The sequence below is a fragment of the Sceloporus occidentalis genome, unplaced genomic scaffold, assembly GCF_023333645.1.
Source record: "Sceloporus occidentalis isolate IW3139 unplaced genomic scaffold, rSceOcc1.0.p SCAF_7, whole genome shotgun sequence".
Taxonomy (NCBI): Eukaryota; Metazoa; Chordata; class Lepidosauria; order Squamata; family Phrynosomatidae; genus Sceloporus; species Sceloporus occidentalis.
The window spans coordinates 74,465,307-74,481,996 of record NW_028316987.1 but is presented as its reverse complement, the minus strand read 5'-3'; the positions used below and the strand labels follow the sequence as shown (position 1 = coordinate 74,481,996).

The 16,690-nt window shown below is 41.8% G+C and overlaps 1 protein-coding gene and 1 long non-coding RNA gene across 5 annotated transcripts; one reads left to right on the top strand and one right to left on the bottom strand.

Moving 5' to 3' along the window:
• Positions 1-7,391: 7,391 nt before the first annotated feature.
• COMMD3 (COMM domain containing 3) lies at positions 7,392-12,424 on the bottom strand. 4 transcript variants are annotated; one of them, XM_089533351.1, is made up of 8 exons: positions 12,214-12,424; positions 9,792-9,903; positions 9,608-9,671; positions 9,481-9,515; positions 9,153-9,213; positions 9,019-9,075; positions 8,854-8,913; positions 7,392-7,753 (listed from the first exon to the last, which is right to left on the bottom strand). In XM_089533351.1, the coding sequence occupies exons 1-8, from the start codon at positions 12,353-12,355 to the stop codon at positions 7,694-7,696; spliced, it is 591 nt and encodes a 196-aa protein (XP_089389477.1). In that variant the 5' UTR covers positions 12,356-12,424; the 3' UTR covers positions 7,392-7,693. The 4 variants fall into 4 exon arrangements, with proteins under 4 accessions (XP_089389477.1, XP_089389474.1, XP_089389475.1 ...); XM_089533348.1 differs by lacking the exon at positions 12,214-12,424 and adding an exon at positions 10,683-10,821; XM_089533349.1 differs by lacking the exon at positions 12,214-12,424 and adding an exon at positions 10,689-10,821.
• On the top strand, positions 7,548-10,806 carry LOC149309960 (uncharacterized). The gene is made up of 3 exons (XR_016281954.1): positions 7,548-7,627; positions 8,290-8,368; positions 10,721-10,806. It is a non-coding gene; the product is annotated as an uncharacterized LOC149309960 (long non-coding RNA).
• Positions 12,425-16,690: the final 4,266 nt, after the last annotated feature.

Sequence of the window (16,690 nt, the reverse complement as noted above, 5' to 3'; positions counted from 1 at the left end):
ACTGACACCGTCCCCAAAATGGCTCGGAGTCCGCCCGCCCCGCCAGCGTCACGTGGGGCTCCTCATTCCTTAAGGGTGGCCTGGGAATTAGTGTCGGTGTAGTCGCAGCCCGGCGGCCACACAACCCCCGCCTACACACACACACACACACACACACACTCTCACACTCGAGCCTCCTGGGCTTCTTTTTCCACTCCTCCTCCTTCCCTCCGCGGCACTCGCCCTGCACACTGCTCCTCCTCCTCCTGCTCTCTCTTCCTCTCTCTCTCTCTCTCTCTCTCTCTCTCTCACACACACACACAGAGGCATACAATGCAATGTTACTCCTACACTGCTACGCCGATACACACCCACCTCGCCACGAACACACACCCACTCCAGGGTTTGCACACCCTGTCAACTCTCTCTCTCTCTCACACACACACACATACAAACACACTCGCCTCTTTTCTCCTGCAACTGCAGCACACATACACACATATATACACTCGCCTCTTTTCTTCCTATAACAATAACATACACAATATGCACACTTGCATCCTTTCTCCTACAACAGTAGCACACACACACACACACACACACACTCGCCTCCTTTCTCCCGCGACTGTAACACACATGCCCCCTTTCTCTTATAACAGTAGTGCATATACTCTCTCTCCTGTAACTTTGGCACACACATACACACTTACACACATATAGACAATCTATTCCTTTCTCTCATAACTGTAGCATGCTTACAGACACACACACACACACACACTTACACACTCGCCTCCTTCTTCTTGTAACTGTTGTACACATACACACATATGCAAGCTTGCCTCCTTTCTTTTATAACAGGAGCACACACACACATACACACTCTTCTTCCTCCTGTAGCTGTAGCACACATACACACAATTGCCTCCCTTGTCCTATAACTGTAGCACACTTACATACGCCCAAACACTTACACACTCTCCTCCTTTCTCCTGTAACTGTTGTACACATACGCACATATACACTTGTCTCCTTTCTCCTGTAACTGCCTGCATCACACATCCACACAGATATACGCTCGAGTCCTTTCTCCTGTAACTGTGCACATCTATACACACTTACAGAGTCGCCTCCTTTCTCACGTAACATAGATACACACACATACACATACACACAATCGCCTCCTTTCCCCCTGTAACTGTATCACACTTACACACATACATACACTCGCCTCCTTCCTCCTGTATCATACATACATATACACAACACACAAAAACACATTCTCCTCCTTTCTCCTGGAACTTTAGCACACACACACACCTCTCCAGCTGCCTTTTATCTATCCCATCTTTTCTTTTCCCCATTTCCTATCCTCCATATGATGATGATGATGATGAAAAGGTCCTTTCTCCCTTTTCCCTTCTCCTCTGGGAACCGAAATTAAATGCTGCTGCTGGTGGTGGTGGAGGTCCTCATAGGGGACCCTCCTCAGACCCACCTTCCCTTCCTTGCCCTATTCTGTCTCTCAGCTTTGGCTCCAGGCGTCCTCCTTTCCCAGGACAGGCCCTATATTCCCACCTTTCTGTCCAGGAGGAATTCTCAATCGTCCTCTATTGTCAGCATGGCTAAGAAGCATGAATTTAACATTTGTTTTCTAGCTTGTGTGTGTGTGTCTGTGTCACGTCCTCTAAGCCCTACATCTTGTGGTGCCTTGTCCTCCTTTGTGGTCAGGAGGACGTCTGGACACTCTGGGGATGATGGCACCCAAGGTTCCCCCCCCCCCCTGCTTTCCTTCCTCCTCTTCTTACAGAGCCTCCTCCTCCTTTCCATTGTCTTTACTCAGACTTTTGTGTCGCTTTGCTTCTCTACACGAGGCTCGGCTCTTTTCTTCCACGTTTACACACACCTCACACCTCCAAAGAAAAACAATTTTAGTAGACAACCCCAGCATTGCGACGAGGAAACAACAAATGGCCTCGAGCTTCGCCTATGCTTTTCCACCTTCACTCCTTTTTTCCCCGCCAACACGTTTCCTCTTTCTTTCTTTCTTTCTTTCTTTCTTTCTTTCTTTCTTTCTACCTGCTTCTTTCCCAGCCCATTGTCTTCCCCGTCTTCATCCTTCCACAAGGACTATAACCCCCCCTTCAGACATGGCAGCTTTTCCTTCCCCACCCACACCTGTCTTTGTCCCCCATTTCCCTTCCCTTGTTGTGTGCCTTCAAGTCATTTCCGACTTATGGCCACCTTAAGTTGGGGGTTTTCTTGGCAAGTTTCTTCGAAGGGGCCATTCTCTGAGGCTGAGAGAGTGTGACTTGCCCAAAGTCACCCACCCAGTGGGTTTCCATGGCTTGAGCCATGATTTGAACCCTGGTCTCCAGAGTCCCTAGTTTTCATATGGCCCAGCCTGGATTTGAACCCCAAGGCTCAAACTATTACTACACTACGCTGGCTCCTTTGTCATGTGTGTGTGTTGTGTGTTTTCAAAAGTCGTTCCCAACTTAATGGCGATCCTATCATGTGGTTTCCTTGGCCATGTGGCCATCCTCTGAGGCTGAGAGAGTGTGACTTGAGCCAAGGTCACTCAGTGGGTTTCCAGCCTGGATTCGAACCCTGGTCTCCAGAGTCGTACATAGTCCAAGGCTCAAACCACTACACCACACTGTCTCTTTTAGTTTTAATTCCTTCATCCTTTTAGTCCTCCCAAAGGGCCTCCCCAGACTTTTCACTTGTTGGGTGCCTTCGAGTCGTTTCTGACTTATGGCTGCACTCTCTCTGCCTGTTCCTCTGAACAAATGTTGCCAAACCCTGGAAAAGGAGGATGTCTGGTCATCCTGGTCAAGTCTATTATTATAGAGCCTGTTATGGAGAACCAGCACGACGTAGTAGTGGTCTGAAAGTTGTACTAAGACTCTCTGAAGACCAGGGTTGGAAGCCATAATGAAACCACACTGGGTCGGGAAAGTCACGCTCTCTCAGCCTCAGAGGATGGCAATGGCAAAAAGCCCCTCTGAAGAAACCTTGCCAAGAAAACCCCATGATAAGTCTCTGCCTAAAGCGACCTGAAGGCACAACAACCACAACTTATCATGGGGTTTCCTTGGCAAGATTTGCTGAGGAGCTTTGACATTGCCATCCTCTGAGGCTGAGAGAGTGTGACTTGCTCAAAGTCACCCAGTATGTTTCATGGCTGCAAACTGAACCCTGGTCTTCAGAGTCATAGTCCAATCCTCAAAACACTAGCCATACTGTTGTTGTTGTTATTGTCTGCCTTCAAGTCATTTCTGACTTATGGCAACCCTATCATGGGGTTTTCTTGGCAAGTTTCTTCAAGAGAGAGTTTGTCATTGCCATTCTCTGAGGCTGAGAGAGTGTGACTTCGAGCATGGTCCTCAGAGTCCTAATAGACTCCATAATAGCCTTGGCCAGCCTTAACTAGGTCCTTATTTTCTTACATTTCAACCTTCTATCCAGAAGGAATTCCCAAACGCCCTCCATTTTGAGCAAGGCTAAAGAAGCATGGATTTATATGAGTGTTTTTAGCTTTTTGTTTCACTTTTGTCACGTCCTCAATTTTCCTCTCCGGCGTCCTCCATTTTGTCCTCCTCCTTTGTGGTGAGGACACCTGGTCACTCTGGGCTTGACCCGTGTTTATATTTCACAACCCCAAAAGGAGGGTGAGGGGTTTTCGCCCGCCCTCTTTGTTGCTGCTTTTATACTTCTGTTTGTTTTGTGTGTTGAAGCATTCTTTCACACGCTCGCTCTCTCACACGCAAACACCACCACAATCCCACAAAACAGCTCTGCCACCCATTTTCCCAATACAAAGTAACCGTCTTCCCGCCTTCAAACACGCCTTCTCACTTCCCGCCTTTTTCTCCCCTCGGGTTTATAATAAATCCTCCTCACACGCACGAGTTTTTTTCCCTCAGGTTTCCTCACCTCACGTAAAACGTTGTTAAATTCTGAGGTAAATATTGTTACCTCGAGGTAAAAAACGTCGTCCACATTCATCCCCTTCACCGCTTCATTCCCACCTTACAATTTATCACCCTTTTTGGTACATTTTTTCTTGTTATGTTTTGTACATTTTTCTTCCACAGCCCACCTTAATGGCGCGCGCGATTAGTGGCGGCTGCCTGTGGGCTTTTTCTAGGTGGCCATTTTTCAACACAGAGAAATGTGTAGATATATCTATATCTATATGGGGATATATATATATGGGGATCTATCCCCACACATTTCTCTGTGCTGGAAAATGGCCATCTAGAAAAAGAGCAGATGCCCTTCTCCATATCTATATATATGTGTGTGTGTGTAGGGAAAGGGCACCTGGTCTTTTCCTAGGTGGCCATTTTTCAGCACAGAGAAATGTGTGGGGATATATGACCACCTAGGTGTGTGTGTGTGTGTGTATCCCTAGGTAGCCATTTTTAGGTGACCATTTTCCAGCACAGAGACATATGTGGGGATACACACACACACACACACACACACACACACACTCCTTTCTGCAGGAAAATGGCCACCTAGGAAAAGGTCAGGTGCCCTTCTCCCCACAAATATGTGTTTGTGTGTATATATACAAATGCAGTTATATATCCCTAGGTGGCCATTATATAATAAATATAATATAATATAATATAATATAATATAATATCCCTAGGTGGCCATTATATTATAACTGCATTTATATACACACACACAAACACATATTTGTGAGGAGGGCACCCTTCTCCCCACATATTTCCCTCTGCTGAAAAATGGCCACCCAGTGATATATATTGCATACCCACAGAGAGAGACATTTGTGGGGAGGAGAGCACCTGCCCTCCGATCTCTCCTTAGTTTTTTTCCTGGACAAGGAAGGCTTTATATGTTTATATGAAGGACATCCAGCCTTCACTGAGGGCAAACCTTGCACTAGTCGCTCCTTCTTCTGAGGGGAGCTGGATTCCCCTCCGTTTTCTGATAGTCCATTTTAGGTTGGAAATTTCGGGGATATGTTGACAACTGGGACCAGGCTGGAGTTATCTCTTCCATTTCCATCCCCCCCCCCCCCCCCAGGACAGGTAGTTAAAATGAGCATCTCTCAATGAAGAGAATGAAACTGGAATCGAAGACTTTGACTTTGGTCCAAAACACACTACAGAAAGAATCCAGTTTGACTCCACTTTATAACTCAATGCTAAGGAATTCTAGGAAATATAGTTTTGGGAAGCATTTAGCCTTCTCTGTCAAGAGAGCTCTGGGGCCACAAGAAAGTACAATTCCCAGGATTCCCTAGCACTGAGCCAGGGCGTCTCAAACTGGACTGTTTCTGCAGTGTGTTTTGGACCATTGTGTACAGTTCCCCATCCTACCCTGCCGACATTTTGTCATAAAACATCCCTTCATGTTCGTGACTTGGGTTTGCCTCACTGCCTGATGAATATTACAAATCTTCCCTCAAATCGACACAAAAAAGTGGTTCAGAAGGGAAAGAGAGCAATTTGCACTCCTCTTCCCGACATTTTGATTGTGTGTCCCTTTTGATACAAGATTGTCACCTTCCTATCCTGTCACCAGGTTTGGTTAAAATTTAAGAGGATGCTTAAAATCTAGAATCCCTCAGGAAGGAGGCGTTTTTCCAGAAGAGTGTTTTTTTCAGCTCCCAAAAAGGAGATCCAGATCCCAGTCTTCAATTTTGTCTAACTGAAGGACTCTTGACCCACCAACTAGTTTTTACTCTCTCTCACAGATACACATTTCTAAACTTCAGGCTAAAATGAATGAATGAAACAGTAGTGCCTTCTTGTGTATTTAAGGTCCAGATTGAGGGATACTGCCATGTTGTGTATTTAAGATCTAGATAAAGGGAGAGGATTCGGTTTAAGGCACTGGGGTGCATCATGTATGTGGCATTCAAGGCTTTCCACACCCCAGTCTGAGAGAAATAAATCTGTCTATAAGCAATGAGGGGGATATAGTACTGGGGTTATTCAAATTGTATACCCCCAAACCATCACTGTAAAAGGCAAGCTGATAATTTCTATATGCCCCATATCATTAAAAGAAATAACCTGAAATGCAAATAAATCTGAAGGAGATCCCATTGCCCTACTCTCTTCTTTGCCCTCAATCTTGTCAGGATCTTTTCTCCTCTATGGGCGAAGTAGATAGAAACCACATAGATTGGTCACTGCAGAGCAATGGAGGTCTTCTTTCCCCAAAAAAAGACTCTCCTCACTTTCATCAATAAGTTTATAAACAAGAAGTTTATAGAAGTTTACATTACCTTAGGTTATGTAAATACTTAAAAAACAAACAAACAAAAGAGCAAGATTTGGGCTGAATTGGTGGGATTTTGTCCCCCACCAAACCCCTTCTCTGTACATATTTTATGTAGGTATCTGTTGGGCATCTTATACTTGAGTGTGATGAAGCGCCTTTATCCCAAACTTTGGCCTTCCAAGTGTTTTGGGCTTCTAGAAATCCCAGTCAGTTTGACCAACTGTCAAGAGTTCTGGGAGCTGAAGTCCAAAATACCTGGAGGACCCAAGTTTGGGAACCATTGCTTTTATCCTATAATACTAAGAGGAAAGATAAAAAAGGGAACACAATCTTGTGGAACAGAAAAGGTTATCCCATTTTTATCTGTCATATGCTTTGGTAGACTACAGCACCCTCCATCAGATTAATGGGATGTCCTCTCTGGTGGCAAATATTAGATGGGCTAATCACAGACTTAAAGGGCAGATAACCATGTCCTTGAGTAGAAGGTCCAGAGCCTGTCTTCCCTCCCAGCAAAGAGTCCTCCCAGGTAGAGAATTTCACTAGTCTCCTGTCCACAATGTCACAGAAGCCCAAGGAAGGGGGGGGGGGACAAGAACTTCGGTTTTTCTGTCTTTATAAACCGGAGCCGCATCGTTACCCCTTTCCCAGGCTGGGTGTATAATTGCTAATGGGAAATGCGAGATGGGGGCGAGAGGGTAGGGTTGTTTTTTTGTTTTAAGTTGCAGAGACAAGGCTGGTCACATTCCATTTATAACAATTCAATGGCATTGAAGTGAAAAGGGACCGACTGGTGCAATTAAGGGCACTACTGCCATTGTCTATCTACATAAACTACTGAATATTTAGTGAGTAAATCCGAGTTGAAACAGATGAATGACAGTTCCGTGTCCCAACTTTTGCGTGTGAATCTTTAAAAAAAACACCCACAAAAACAACAACCCTGTAACACTTTACCCAAATAAGATACAAGCAGGCTGACTGCATAATTGCAACACAATGAAGTTCTCCTTAGCTTCAGAGGTCCATAGAGTTTTAAAGTGATTTTTGCTGGGAAGGTTAATCTTGGAATGTTGACTCTACAGAAGGGACCTCATGAGAAGCCTTCCCCACAAACCCCATAGGCAGCTATGACACACAAGATCAATCATCTCTCTTTATTAGAGGTTAAAAATGGGAATGGAAGAAATGAAAGACTCCCCCCCCCCCATAAAAAAAAGTTTGAGCAGTGGGCAAATAGGAAAAGAGACAGTTGACTAAGAAACATTTAGGTCAGACAGGTTATTTTTTTAAAAAATGCAATAGTCTTGACTGCACAAATCTTGTCATCTTGTCTAGAAAGTCATGGCCAAAGGTTATCAAAGTTTCATCCAGCAGGGTGAGTACAAAGAAAAATCATCTCATTTTCCTTCTTCTTGGATCCAGTAGACTGGCACTTCTGCATCTACTGCTGAGTTGTCCTCTCTAGACTTTTAGCTGCATCTTTTAATTTTCCAACTAAATCCTAAAACATGGAGCAAATACTTTAGAAAAGAAATGGTTTGCTGTATTTATCTAGTTGCTTGCATGTCTTAGAAACTGTTGTCCTTAAAGCATATAAAATTTACATGTGTAAACTGTGGCTATATATTTAATGTTTTGCCTTTTTGGCTACAGTTCAACTGCTCTGTAGCTTTAAGAAACGTACATCTTTTCTATCACATTTTAGTAATGGGTACATGCATAATGTTTATAACAGGAATGTTGTGCTACAACCTTTGGAACACTCCAAATGAGTGTTTGGATAAATATAGAGAGAGTAAGGATGTATAGTGCAAAATATTACATTTTATACTGGTAATAAGGTACATACAACTTTGTTCAGTTTAATTATAAATCACAAAAAGTGGCACACATTTCTAAAGATGCAGCCCTAGAGCTTTACTTAGATGTACAATCCTTTTGAAAATGATGGAAATTTCAATAAATGTGGGGCATACAACTAAAAATTATATTTAAATATTAAATTATAACATCTCTCTATTTTTTTATTTCTCACAGCTTATTTAATTTCACAACAGTACACTCCTATCAATTTTCATCCAGAAGTCCCACTGTGTTCAATGGAGCTTACTCCCAGGTAAGGTGCACAGGATTGAAACCTTAATTTTAAAAAAAATCAGTTCTGTTTTAAGCTTATTTTTTGCTAGCTGTGGACAAAACTTTCTTACTGCAAAAGGTTCTGTTCATAATCCTTAAGTAACTTAAGTGAACCTCAAGTTGGACAAACTCTGTGTACTATTCGCACTCTGTTATGCCAAAGTATATTATTATAGTATGGGTATATTCCCTTTCAGAACACATTTGGAATAGTTGTCCCACCCCACTGAATACTCCTACATTAGAATTAACTTGAAATCTCCTATTGCAAAATTACAAGAGCAAATAATAATTGCATATCATATAATTTATCCAAAAAGATAAGTGAAAATAATGTTTTCATAGCACTTTGCAAAGTTTACTTTTGGTGGATTCCTGGTAAAGATATACATACATACATACATATTCATATATTCTCTGGTGACATTGGGAAGTAACACACCCAAAGACAATATAAAAAAATACCTGTAGTTGCTCCATAGAACAACTAAAATTAATGTCCTGGTGAGATCTTGAGTCATTGTTCTAAAGGAACAAAAAACCCAAAGATTACATGGTTAACAGATGACAAACACTAAAACATTCTTTAGATTACTAATGGTTACAAGATGCTAAGGATGGGTACGGTACCTCTACATTTAAGGTCATCAGATAGGTAGGGTGATAGTTTTTATGAAGCTGATTCGTCTAAAGCAATGAGAGTTAAAATTAGAATTCAACAGAGGAAAAGAAAGAATAAAGTAACAGTCATATCATTCAATTACCTTGATTTGATATTCCAAACGCCAACAAATATCAGTTATATGGGGTGGACATCTGCCTGTACTAAAGAATACAATAGTTATCTGTTAGGTTATACTGTACTAGGTAACAAAATGTTGTACACCTCATTGTTCCATAGATTAATTAAGTGTACTTCAAATATAAGTTAAGGGAGAAAGTCAATGCAACTGGTTTACTTTTGCAGAAGTTTTATTTACTTTATCTATTCTAGTAGTTTCTTATAGTCTTATGATACAGAGGATTTTGAAGGTGGGCCTTTCTAGTATGTGTGCTCATAATTTCAACCTCATAATTACTAAAACAACATACCTTCCCAATAGGATTTCCAGGTTATCTTTATTTTTCTGTAAACAGGAAGAGGAGGAAATGTTTACAGTTTATACATACTAAACAAAACAGAATAGGGGGATAAAGTGGGCAAAACTGGTCTGAAAACCTGGTATTCGGTGCAAAATTGTTCAATTCTCTCTCTGTCAAACTTACAGTCTTCTAAATAGGTGCTAAAAGGAAAACCAAAAGAGAAAGAAAGAAGTGTTAGCCTTAATGCCAGTGTAGCCCAAGCACTTTTAATCAAACTGGCATAAAGCCCCAAACCCTGACAGACTTTAAAACAGGAATACCTTATGGCAGGTTTGTCCGCTTTTTGCTTCCCAGCTTCCACTATACATGTTGCAGCTGCAGCATGGCAATATTTTAACATTGCTGGATCAATCTGTTCCAGGTCTGGGTGATCTAAAAATAAATGAGCTGATGATGATATATTTTGAAAGTGGGGGGAGTTTTAAATACATATTCTAAACCTCTCCCTACAGATAGGAGGGAGGCTACACACAGCATGATTACAACAGCTGTTGGGCAATTAAAATCCATATCATATTGTCAGCCTGTAAACATAATATTGACTCTGGGGCTTGTCACAAAATTTCTCTCCATAAGAAGTCATAAATAATTGTGGAGACATTTCAGCTTCCTCAGGAGGATGGCACATAAAAGACAAGACTCTGATCCTGACACATAAGAAGCCATACATGATTTCAGAAACAGGATCACACATAAAATGCCTTTCCCAAAGACTCTAATCCTGACACCTTACTACTAGTATTAATTAATGTGGACTCATCCTGTCAGGGTCAGGCTTTGGCACAGGAGGCTACCTTAAATGGGTTTTCTAAAAGCAGTCTCTGGTTTTCCCCTTTCCACTCGTCTTTTATATGCAACCCACTCCTGGAATTTCTTGGAAGTTCTGGAACAAACTACATTGCAGAAGAGCAGCAAAGAAAACGAGTGGCTTTTTAATTTATTTAAAAAAGAATATTGCTTTCTCCTAGTTCTGGGCGGGAAGGGCTTTAAGGTTATTTCTCCCTTAGAAACTAGACCCGCAGTGGAGAGAAGTTCAGGAGGACATTTTCCTCTGAGTAGTAAGAGGTCACTTGAAAACACAGGCTTTTCTCCTCCTGCTCCAAACACCGTCTAACTTGAGAGCAAACCTACAAAGCCTCCTGGACACACACACAAACCCCAAACTTCTTTTGTCTTCTTCTTTCCTGAGTTTTTGTTTGAGTAAACAGAGCCGTTGCTCGACAACTGCAGTTCAGGCCAGTTCCTACCGGAGGCCGCGCTTAGCAGAGCAAGCAAAGGCAGCGGCTCCATTTCACGAAGGAGAGCGGCGCAGCAACACAGCCTCCGCGCCTCACTTCCTCCCCGCTCTGCAAAGAAGCCGACGGCCAACAACAACAACAGCCAGCCTGCTCTGCAAGTATGCCAACTCCACATCCAGAATGGGGGGCTTTAAACACACACACACACACAGCTTTCAGGAGAAAGAGAGAGAGGGGGAGCGAGGCTCTGCAATCTCTTTTAGGCCAAAGAAGCCATATTTACATTTCTGCAAGGAAGTGAAAACCGCAGGGTTTAATGGAGAAGGAGAAGAAGCCAAAGGAGAACGACCTTTGAATTCTGACCTTACATTAAATAATAATACTAATAATAATAATAAGGCACAAACACACACAACAGCTGATCTTGAGGTAGGATGACCAGGCGTCCTCCTTTCCCCCAAGATATGTTCTGCCCAAAATGCCCTCCCATTTTGAGTCCTGAACTTAAATCTGTGTTAGTGTTTTTAGTCGCCGCCCTTGTTTTATTTGGTAAGGCATTCCATTTCCCCCTTGCAGCATATCCCCCATGCCTCCCTTGGAGGTTAGCAGGGCATTTGAGGTGATTTCATTTCTATCCCAGCTTTCTCCCTGAAAGGTGGCTCACAAAGAAAAACTCTAGAAACATATTACAACAAAACCATTAAAAATATATATCATCTAAAAACAATATAAAATTACAGGCATTAAAACCACGACATCCCTCCATCATCTAAAACCAATATAAAACGAGATTAAAACCGTGATTCCCAAGACCATGATGCTAAATAACCCCCCAAGTATGGCTATAGATACATCTGGTCGTGGCCCTGTTTTCTTGAGGCTGACTCCAGAGCCTTCCCCAAAAATAAATCAACCCATTTACAAGCCTGACCTTTGCAAGACAGACAAAAAGGAAAGGGAGAAAGAGAGGCTGTGTGTGTCTTTGGTCCTGGTCTGCTCTGAATAACTGGCCAGGGCAAAAGAAAAACCAGCAACGAATCTCAGGGAGAGAGAGAGAGAGAGAGAGGCCGAAGGGAGCCACAAAGCGGCTTCCAGGAAAGAAAAAGGCTTTTAGGCCAAAGAAAGCACCATATTGACGTTCCTGCAAGGAAGTGCCAGTCCTCAGGGCTTAATGGAGAAGAAGGAGAAGGAAGGCGGCTCCACAAGAAGAGAAAGACACACACAGAAAGGCTGCTGGTGGGGGCTACATGCAGCATTGCAGCGAGAGAAGCGACCGAGCAAGACAGCCAGGCTTAGCAAGGAAGAAGGGAGCAAAGCAGTGCAAAAAGAAAAGGGGAAGGAGGAACCCCAGCCTCTTCAGTCTTTCTTTCTCTCTTTCTCGGCCAGAGGCTTTCTCTCAGTGGCCAAGACTAAAGCAGCGCTGCCTTTTCGCTAGAGCACTTACCGAAGGCCAAGGCCTGCTCGCCTGGGCCGCTGAGCAGGCTCCGGAAAGCGGCCTGCAGGAGAGCCTGGTAGGCTCCGGAGGAGAAGCAGCCCCGGTCGGCGAGGGCTTGCAAGGCGCTCTGCACAGGCTCCGACAGCTCCATTGTCAGCCTGGCAGCGCGGCGGCGGCGGTGACCTCCGACACCCCGAACACGTGACCACGCCTCCCCCCCCGCCCTCAGCTGGGCCTCCTGCGGCGCCACGGAACCACCGCCACCAAGACTAGCACCAGGAGGAGGAGGAGGCTGCTGCTGCCTCTGCTGCTGCTGAGCGCTAGGGCTTCACGTTGCAGCCCCAGCTCAGCGCCAGCAGTGGGGAAGGGCGCTGTTGCCATTGCTGTTGGAGGAGCCTCGAGTTCAACGTCCACCCCCTCCTTCCCTCCCTCCCTCCTTCCTCATCTCCAGGGACAGGGCTCTGGGTTTGTTTGGGTTTGGGGGGTTTCAGTATGGAGAAACACCTTTTTTTAAAAAGGAGAGAGCTGAATTTCAAAGCCTTATAGTTCTTCATTTTGTGTATTAAAGAGAAGGCTAGGGAGCTAGCTTCCAGTGCAAGGTCCTCCTTCCTTCCTCCCTTCCTTGCCTCCATCTCAGGGCTTCCTTTCCTAAGGGTTTTCTTGTTGTGTCTGGGGAAACATCTTTTTAAAAACAGATTAATTTCAAAGCAAAGAAAGAAAGTTAAAGAAAAGGCCAGGGAGCTTTGAGTTCAACGTCCACCTCCTTTCTTTCCTCCAGCGCCATATAACAGGGCTGTAGGTTTTTTGAGGGCTAAATTTCAAAGCAGTTTTTTCATTTTCTGTTTTAAAGAAAAGGCCAAGGAGCTTCAAGTTCAACATCCACTTCCCTTCCTTCCCCTCCATCTCCATATAACAAGGTTGTAGGGTTTTGTTTTGTTTTTGTCTGGAGAAACACATTTTAAAAAAGAGCTTAATTTCAATATAGGCTTTTTCATTTTCTGTATCAAAAGGATAGTTCAAATTCATTGTGGACCTCCCTCCCTTCCTTTTCTCTGCCTCCAAATAACAGGGCTGTACATTATCTTATTTTGGTCTGGAGAAACTCCTTTTTTAAAAAAGCTTAGTTTCAAAGTAGTTTATCATTTTCTGTACTAAAGAAAAGACCAGGAGCTTCAAGCTAAATGACCATCTCCCTTCCTTTCCTCCATTTCCATATAATAGGCCTGTTTTTAGTCTGAAGAAAAACCTTGTAAAAAAGCTTAATTTCAAAGTAGTTTTTCATTTTCTGTATTAAAGGAAAAGCAGGTATCATCTCACTTTTGTTTACAGTTGTGTGTTTGTGTAGAATTGACACAGTCAGCGATTGGTGACAACTGAGGTTTTTAAAAAAGAAACATCTAAACACTGTATTTCATTTCTGTCATGAGGGTGGCTGATGAAATTACCCACACGTTATAATTATCCATAAGATAGCTTTGGGGGTTTCTTGGACTCACAAGGAGATTATATGTTTTTCCTTCTCATTGCTGTATACCTTATAGGCAGTGATATAAGAGCTGCATTTAATAGTTCATCCGTGGCTTTCTTTAAAGTACACACAAATGGCTTTAAACATCTTAAGTGTCAGCAAGTACGTTTTAACAACACCACAAACTGTTAAGAATTGAAATAATATTTTGCTCATTCTTTAGTTCAAAGATAGTAATATTTTAAAAATAAATTGATTTCTGTCATGACCTGCAAATGTTACCGAAATTATGGATTTTGAGTAGTAAAAGTAGAAGCTATTTCTAACATTTCACAAGTTGCAACTTTTACAATTGCTTTAGCTTCTTCCAAGTAGATTCTTAATCTTAAAGAAAAGGGCATTCCTTCATGTAGGCCTAGGCTAATTGCTTGAGTTGGATCACAGCAGGTTATGTTTTTTGAACTTAACATTTTCTGAATTCATTTTCTTATAAATATACCCTCCCATACTGTGCCAGCCTCTGCTTTACAAGCTCTGCCATTTTGGACATAAGCATCATATACAGCCCTGTACATTTTTGCTCAGAAGTGGGTCCCTAACCTTCAATCTGTCTTATTCCCAGATAAGCGGGTGCAAAACTATTCAGCCTGAAGGCTGTTCAGGGTAACCTTCTGGCAATCCAATTTAAACAAGATTTCTGTTAGAAGAGAAATTCCTGTAACATTGTATCAAGTTGCTCATTCAAGAGGTGAATTGGAAGGGTGAAGGGGCATGTTTAAATTAAGAGTGAAATAATATCTATCTGAGTTCTCTCTTAGTCATACATATTCTGAGCAATTAATTTTAGGTAGTTTCATTATCTTGTCCTGGAAAGATTCAACTAGGCTGTTGTTTTCATTTTCTTGTATAGTGCTTTGAAGAATGGGAAAGATGGTTAATTTATGATTTAAAAACCATAATCGATGTCATAAATAGCATTATGCTTTTATACTGTATCAATTAAAGTCTATGTTCTTTTAAAAAAAAATCAATTTGTTGTTGGGTTCATTTGGATGATGAATTGTGTGAGCAACCTTAACTCCAACAAGTTGATTCTATTAAATTCAAAATTGTGAATTCCAAGCTAGAATAAAATTTTGTCATGTATTAGAACAGTAGTATTCACTTGGCAACTCATGCTTTCTTAATTTCCTCGTTACTAATTAATTAATTAATTAATTCCTCTGCAGCCTACTGAGGAATTTTATAAACCACTCTTAAAATCAAGCTGAAATTGCATAGCACATACCCCGCCCCCCAAAAAATAATCTTGATCTCATCTGATTTCAGAAGCCAAGCAGGGTTGTGCTAGGAAAAAATTCTGTTTGAAACCCTGAAGAGTTGTTGGCTGGTAGAGTTAATAATATTGGGCTGGAAAGTCTAAAGGGTTGACTTAGTGTAAGATATAGTTTCCTATATTCCTACCAGAAGTTCCTTAGCTACATATGTCTTTGACTGATTATACTGTGTATGATTTGCTTTTGTTTTTATGCTAGTAATAGTGGATGAACAAGTGGCATAAACATAATAATATTGCTGGTGCACAAAAGACCCAGTCCTGGGAAAAGAGCGGGATAGAAATAAAAGACAGCAGCTGTATATTCTCTTGGGAGTATGTCCCACTACATACACACTTCTTAAGTAGAAATTGGACTATTGGAAATCACATCTCCCCTAACTCAGTGGTAAACTTTCCATTGACTTTGCATGGTCAGGACTCCTCCTACATCAAAGTGTAAGTCAGAGTTATTGCTTTTTGATCTGGTTTTAGCCATGCTAACAAAGTTATATTTAAAGTACAGACACATTGATGGGTTCTACAACACCACAGTGCAACAAAAATCTAACCTGCATTCATTTGCCCAAATTCCAACTCCAAATACAACACCACAATGCTGATACAGAGTTTACATGTGAAAACAATTCTATTGAACATCTCAGTAGAGGCTTATGGAAAGTTCAGTTTGTCTCAGTATAGAATCATAATTCTCATCCAAAGATAACCTGTACCTACAATTCTCAAGAAGAGACCTGTCCACTTCTTCAAAGGAAAAAGATTTCACATCTTCCTCAGGCAGCTTGTTCTCTTGCTGAAGACATATAATTACAAGGTTATTAATCTTTGTTTCTGTTTTTAAAAATTACTTGGTGTAAGAAATGTCATTATATGTGTAAATCATTTTAGCAAGATCATTGCTACTTTTGAGGATGCATGCAGTCTTTAATGTCTTATAATTTTAACTGTGCCAACAGAAGGAAAAATGAGGCAAGCATTATGAGTATTATCTGGAAATCCCCTAACAAATACTAGTTTCATGTAAGAATTTGAGTGAGACTTTAACACATTCTATCTTCAGTCAGACCTCAAGAAGGGGAAAATATAGACAACAGTTTCATTTATTATTCAGCCAGTTTATTATTATTATTTATTATTAACCTTTATTTATGAAGCGCTGTAAATTTACACAGCGCTGTACATGCAATCTTTTTAGTTAGACGGTTCCCTGCCCTCAGGCTTACAATCTAAAAAGACATGACACAGAAGGAGAAGGGAGTGGTGACGGGAAAGGGTAAGAGGTCCAGCAGTTCCTCTCTACCTCCGAGGCCTGGACCAAGGCAGATGGACTGGAGGGAGGGCTTGGCTCCAAAATGGAAGGTTAATCATTATCCAGGGAAAATACATACTCACAAGTAGGATAATACATATACAGTACATAGCAATACAGGAAATGGATCGATAAACAGCCAACAACAGAACATCAGATAGTAAGCGACAATTATGCGATGCCAAAGAGTTTAGCCAAAGATTTCACCTTAAAAGTGGTAATTCACATACTGCAGCTCAAAGAATTTGATTAGTATACTCTGAAGTCCTTGATTTTAATTGTTCAAAGAAGCTATAAAACAGTAGTCCTCGAGTTCATCCATATTATATCACTTTTAAAAACCAATTTTATGTACCTCCTGGTAATTAATTCT